This window comes from Priapulus caudatus, unplaced genomic scaffold (assembly GCF_000485595.1).
Source record: "Priapulus caudatus unplaced genomic scaffold, Priapulus_caudatus-5.0.1 Scaffold601, whole genome shotgun sequence".
In the NCBI taxonomy this organism is placed as follows: domain Eukaryota; kingdom Metazoa; phylum Priapulida; class Priapulimorpha; order Priapulimorphida; family Priapulidae; genus Priapulus; species Priapulus caudatus.
This window is the reverse complement of record NW_014577662.1, coordinates 173,142-180,081: the sequence shown is the minus strand read 5'-3', so window position 1 is coordinate 180,081 and position 6,940 is coordinate 173,142. Positions and strand designations below refer to the sequence as shown.

The following is a 6,940-nucleotide window of genomic DNA, read 5'->3' as shown; positions in this document are numbered from 1 at the left end:
TCTCTCTCTCTCTCTCTCTCTCTCTCTCTCTCTCTCTCTCTCTCTCTCTTCCTTCTCTCTCTCTCTCTCTCTCTCTCTCTCTCTCTCTCTCTCACTCTTTCTCTCTCTCTTTCCCGTTCTCTCTCGCTCTCTCTCTCTCGCTCTGTCTCTCTTTCCCGTTCTCTCTCTCTCGCTCTGTCTCTCTTTCCCGTTCTCTCTCTCGCTCTATCTCTCTTTCCCGTTCTCTCTCTCGCTCTATCTCTCTTTCCCGTTCTCTCTCTCTCTCGCTCACTTTCTCTCTCTGTGTGCGCCTGCGGGAGTTGGGTGAACGTGCGCAACTGACACGCCCCCTAACGACGATAATTTACAGCTAATGCTCGCGCGAATTATCCGCCTTAGTAGTCTGAGCGCAGATTCCGACCATAAAAGAACGCATGCGCTAAGATCTGTAGAAATTCCTCTTTCTCCGCGTCGCTTGCTCAGCGCTTAACTCAATCCAACAGCAAGATCTGAATTCACCGGGTGGTGACCAGAAGTCAGATGCATTATTGCAGATTATAGTCCTGGTAATTTGTAAACAAAATATGCTTACTAAATGTAAACCATGAAAAAGACGAAATAAATATTAGAATAAAATCAAAATTCTTGCGTTATATCCTACGCGCGGGTTATCATACCGTAAATTAGTATTCCCTCGTCATTACTCACTTAGGTTAAGAAATATTGACTTCCCGTTAAATTTTGCTCAGGCTTTGGCCTTTACAGCAATGACTAGCATGTTCCACACACACGCACACACATATACACGCACACGCACACACATATACGCGCACACGCGCGCACACACACACACGCGCGCGCACGCACGCACGCACGCACGCACGCACGCACGCACGCACGCACGCACGCACACACACACACACACACACACACACACACACACACACACACACACACACACATAGACACACACACACACACGCGCGCGCGCGTTGCACGACGTCTTGTTAAATGCAACATCTCAATACAGATAATCCGGATAACGCGGCCGTTAGGTGAAATTATTACCCGCAGCATATCTGCACCTTCGATCTAAACAACCAGCTATAAGCGCGGTCCGCATTAAAGAATTAGCGGGAGCGGCGGTGCCTGTGATGTATGCCGACTGATCCCCGCACACCCCGTTACGCACCTGTACACGTAGACATTCACGTGGGGCGACCGAGAGAAAGCGATAGCTAAATGAACGCTTGCTCGCCTTTACTAATGTATATGGCTTACATCGCAAAACCGTTTTATATTATGTCTGTATCGTTAACCAGACTTTTGTACCATCAGCGATCCTTGTTACCTTTACATTAATGTTGATATTGTGTAAACTTATTGTACATTATATATAAGTACTTTTGGAAATAGTTCATTATAAAAAAACATATGGCTTACGTACATTTCAGCGATGTTACCAGGTACGATTGTGTTGCATAGTAGACGCAAACTCCGGAACGAATTTAAAAAGAAAATAGCAAGATTGGATATTAAATAGCTATTTCTGGACGTTATCATAAGTTGAGTATTGTCGATGTTGTTGTTGTCATCAAAGTTATCAGGTCTTATTATTTTATTCTTGGTGTTATCAAATATTTAAAATGTAGCATAAGTATGCGTTAACATAGTTGCTATAATTGCTATATAGTATATATATAACAGTTGCTATAGATGTTAAAACGTTGTGTGATGTAAAAACAAAGATTAATAGTAGCCTTAAGAACAACTTTAATGTCTCACAAAACTTTATTACTACGTGTTACACTACGATCAGATACGAGTATAACAACGAACAACAATAACAATGACCTATTTGAATACCATTTAGACTCAAAGAACTTTTTTCTGCATCTTTCGAGCATGTAATGCTTTTGAAACCCAATTTCAATCCCATTTAATTTCGCAGTTAATCGAAAATCATTCAGAAGTGTGTTGGAATAGCTAGATATAGACACCCACTCTTTCCCAACCCATCAGTCCCTACAATATCTATCACTGGCAAATGTTACTAGCTCATAAGAAAGCGAGAGCCGCAATGCGATCGAACAAACGCACGCGATTCTTCCACCGGCTTTTATTAACAATGCGCGCATCCGCGATGACGAGAAAAAAACCCAGGTTCGGCTCTCCCCCCGGCGACGCTCGCTGTCGACGCAGAGCGCCACCTACTGGGAGGTGGTCTGCTGCCGCTTGGCGTCCGACTCTGGGGTGCTCGCGATCTCGTTGTGCGGGTACCAGGTCGGTTTGTCCTGGGACCACTGTTCGCCGGGGAACTGCTGGCCAAACTCCTCCATCGTCATCGTCTCAACGGGGAGCATGCTCTCCCATTTGGCGAGCTGTAGCGTGTGGAAATATAAGTTATAACGCGCTGAATGTAACACAGACACGGGCTGATCCACACAAACGGATTAGGATCCGCACGCGAACAGATTAGGAAGAATTTTAGGGATGAGGAGTTAATCGACTGCACTCTCTGCATCTCTTACACTGCCTACGACGCACGATTATCTTTTTATCGATTTATCTTTAGGGAGTATTTTAGGGATGGGGATAATCTATGGTCCCTCTTTTGCTGCCGACGTTGCAAGATTGTCTTTACACGGACGGATCAGAGAGTTATTTAGGGATTTGTGGATGTTCTACCTTCCCTCTTACTCTGCCTATGATGCAAGACTATCTTTGCACGGACGGATTAGGGAGTTCTTTAGGGATTGGGGGATAATCAACTATCCCTCTAATGCTGCCTACAACACAAGATTATCTTTACACATACGGATAAGAGAGCTATTTAGAGATTTGTGGATGTTGTACGGTCCCTCTTATGCTGCTGGTGGTGTAAGCTGATCTGCACTGATAGATCAGGAGGTTATCTAGGATTAATGTGTGATCTGTCTTTCGCAAGGTGCCGATGTAATCCAGGGGTAGAAATTGACTTTTGAACACAGAGTCCAACGGACTCCCTACCATCAAAAAGAGGGAGTCCACAGCAAAATGAGGGAGTCTGCAGTCTGAGGTTCAAAATGAAAGATATTAACAATAACGCATGTGCTAATTTTGAAGATTCATGCAGTTGCACGTCTGCCAAATTGTCTTGGGACATTTGCTGGAAAAATACGGTAATTCCGCAAGGCCGTGCTCTGGAACGAACTAGTTAGTATGGCAGAATTTTCAGGGAGTCACACAGACTCCCGCATATGTCAAATCAGGGAGTCCGACAGTAAATCAGGGAGCATTTGACTCCGGACTCGCGTTAATTTCGCACCCTGTAATCTATCCATTTCGATGATGGCAATGCAAGCTGATATGCACGGAAGGATCGGGTAGTTATTTAGGATGAAGGGATAAACTATGATCTGCCATTTATTAATTATGCACAGATAGTACATTCATGTTTGGGATAAATACTGCAATTCATGTATTATTCGATATTATCTGCAGTTACGCTTTCACCTCTTTTTTGTATTGCTCAATCCTCTGATTCGATTGCTTGTTGAAATTCTGCCTTTCGACTTCCTGAAATTTGAATACGATATATGGATAAAACATTTCCAGGCAATAAGATTTGGTCAAAAATTAAAAACCAAACAATTCCAGATTACCTTCAACAGTTCATTCTCGATCTAAAATAGTGGATCGGCACACATTGTAAAAAAATCTCAGAATACGATGCAAGAAACACGTCGAGTTATGGTAACTAATTAATGCACATTTGAGCAATAGTTTTCAGAATTTCGACTCACCTGTTGTTTTAGCTGCTCGTCAATCTGCGGCGAGACATTGTCCTTGGGAAATGGAATATTCAATACTGCGTACTGCAAGATAACAATACAGATGAATTCACTGAAGCCACACAACGTCAGAATAAGACGGTAAATATTTTCTGCATGGCATCAGCCATCATAGGGGACTTCTGTGGATGCTGTTCTTGCATCTAAGACTTGCTACAGCAGATTTGAGTTTTGTCGTCTGGTAGTCAATCTAATACTTCTCAATTCACAATTATTTAGTCACACTTTGAAATTATTATTTTTTAATTCGTAGATCAATGGAAAGTTACTAAGAAAGTTTAATGATGAAAAGATGAGTTAAGAAATTATGAGATTTGAGGGGGGTCAGCTATTCAGCTCAATACAAGAGCAACTTTATATTTGTGTACAGAATTAACTTCATTAGTAAAAGTAACACATTTCTATTATAAATTTCAGATACAGTTTATTTGTCTAACAGTAACATCTTTTTCAGGTTTTTATCCCCGATAAAGACAGCTCTTCAATTTTGGTTACACAGTGCTGCCATCTGTTGCACGTAAAGGAGCAAACTGCATGCAGTGCCCCTTCCCACACTCAGGATAATACCACAGTGATAATACCACTGCCACAATGCTAGCACTATTTTTAAAGTGGGCGGAGCTCCGGGGAAATCCAGCAAATGGCAATCCAACGGCCGCGAAGTCACCGTCGTACAAAACATTAGAAATTTCTATGATTTGCATGTTTGTTGGTGGACAAATTTAGATGTTTTAAGTTGAATACGCACTAATGTATCAAAGACAATGTTCGAGAATTAGGTATATTGGCAATCATCCCAAAAATTCATGATAAATACATGAACTTAGTTTTAACAATCCATCTCGACATTGCCGCCGCAGTCTCGAGTGGTCGCCTAACGAAAGAGCATCGGTAATGGGCGGGATGCTGAGGAAGACGCCGGGGAGGAGGAGGATGAGGAGGAGGATGAGGAGGAGGAGGAGGAGGAGGAAGAGGAGGCGCGCTCCTCTTGGCTTCGCCATTGCACGTGCCTCGCTGCCGTTGCTGATTAGCGACGAGCGGCGGAGAGCGGGCGCTCTCGTGCGCGTGACACTGAAGCCAAATTAACAAATTAAGAGCGACATTCAAGACCCGGTTCTCATTTGGTCGTGAATATATGTCACGCGGCTGACGGGATTAGTCTGATATATATATATATATATATATATATATATACATATACATAGACAGAGAAAGAACGGATAATGAGAGAAAGGCAGAGGCGGATTAGAGAGAGAAGCAAAATGATCGAGAGGTGTGTGGAACGGCCAATATATATTAAACGAAAAAGACGGAAAGTGAAATATATAGCATCTCAACACTAAACCTAATATAATCCTATTGATACACGTTCTACAAGTCGTAGACCTCGATACTCAATCCACTATATAGGAGAAACCAGAGCGACCGTTGGATTACACTCGCGCTCCTGCCACGTCCTCATCTTGCCCCTACAAACCTTGACGTCGCGCCTGACATGCAGAGCACGAACCGCCGTACAGCGCGCGCGCGCTCGCATGTCCTCTCCTCATCTCGGCGGCGGGTATAGATTTCGAGAGAGCGCGATGAATAAGTAATCGGGTGTCTTGCCGCGTTCAAGATGGCGTCCGATGACGTCGCGGCGTCGCTAGAGACGCCGCGGTGCGTGTACGTGTCAGCGATGGGCTTCACGCAGACGCGCTATACGACATCCACGCGTACGTACTGGGACCCTGCGGCCAGAATGAACATGAATAGTCGTGACGACGTGAGTCAAACATGTGACCAATCCTTGCACATTATCTGTCGCGCAATATGGTATGACCTTTGTACGAGGTTTCGTGCATTTATGAAGTTGGGGTTGGAGTAAGAGTTAGGGTTAGGGTTATGGGCAGCTCTACCAGTGTAGCCCTTTCGCCTCGCTACAGGAGCGAGAGCGAAGGGCTACACTAGAAGAACTAGGTTCAGGGTTAGGTTTAGGTTTAGGGTTAGGTTTAGGGTTAGATTTAGGGTTAGGTTTAGGGTTAGGTTTAGGGTTAGGTTTAGGGTTAGGGTTAGGGTTAAGGTTAGGGTAATGATTAATGTTAGGATTAAGATTAGGGTTATGGTAACGATCAACGAGAGTATTAAAGCCAGGGTTATAGTTAGGTAGTTCGTGGATATTCTGGAATGCATAGATATTTCGTGAATATTTTAGACTCGTGATATAGTCATGACTATTTATAATGTTACTGTCAACCAAACCTCGTCTTTAATTTCTCTCCCGTGCCCTCTCTCGCGCTCTCACTCTCTTTTTCGCGCACGTTCTTTCGCTTGCTCTCTCATTTCTCTCTCGTGCTCTCTCTCTCTTGCTCTCTCTCCCCCTCTCTCCCCTCTCTCTCTCTCTCTCTCGTGCTTTCTTGCTCTCTCTCTCTCTCTCTCTATCTATCTATCTCTTGCGCGCTCTCTCTCCCTCTCTCGCGCTCTCGCTCTCGCTCTCCTTCCCTCTCTCTCTTCTCTCGCGCTCTCTCGCTGTTTCTCTCTCTCTTACTTTGCCCGTTTTTGTGTCGGTGCATGCGTCGTCGCGATGCGGCTACGATCACTATGATCAGCCTCAGCCCTCGCAAGCCCTCCACGCGAAGAGAGCACATCGCGACGTCTGCGCGACTCAATGGCTGGCGCACGTGCAGCAGGCAGGCAGACGATAATCTTGTAAGCCGTCTTAATCAGCGGGAGCTCGGCGGTCGCTTTGAGGTGATCGCACCGCACCCGACTAGCGCTCTCTAATTATCGGATGTTACGCGGCGTGTTTTCTCTCGTTACGGCCCGCTCACGGATTGCTCGCCGAACAACGACTTTTGAACGGCGCGGGCGACGCGTCGGAACGTGTTAATTCGCCAACGCGATGCGATCGTGTCCCCGGTGTGTGTATGTGTGTGCGTGTGTGCGTGCGTGCGTGCGTGCGTGCGTGCGTGCGTGCGTGCGTGCGTGCGTGCGTGCGTGTGATTAAGCATACTATATGAATAATTCGTCAAAGACGAGGTTACGTGGCTAAACTGAATATTTTATGTTCATATATCTATGTGATTTGGAAATACTGTTATTAGTAACATCATTTTAATCAAAATGGCGAATATAAATACATTTATGCG

At 44.8% G+C, this 6,940-nt stretch overlaps 1 protein-coding gene across 1 annotated transcript in view; it reads right to left on the bottom strand.

Moving 5' to 3' along the window:
- Nucleotides 1-1,737: 1,737 nt before the first annotated feature.
- LOC106812028 (ATP synthase subunit d, mitochondrial-like) overlaps nucleotides 1,738-6,940 on the bottom strand; it is a gene marked incomplete in the record, with an annotated part of 11,983 nt that continues 6,780 nt past the window's right edge. The window contains 3 exon segments of the mRNA XM_014815778.1: nucleotides 1,738-2,360; nucleotides 3,475-3,537; nucleotides 3,765-3,836. Of these exon segments, the coding sequence (XP_014671264.1) occupies nucleotides 2,190-2,360; nucleotides 3,475-3,537; nucleotides 3,765-3,836 (306 nt within the window).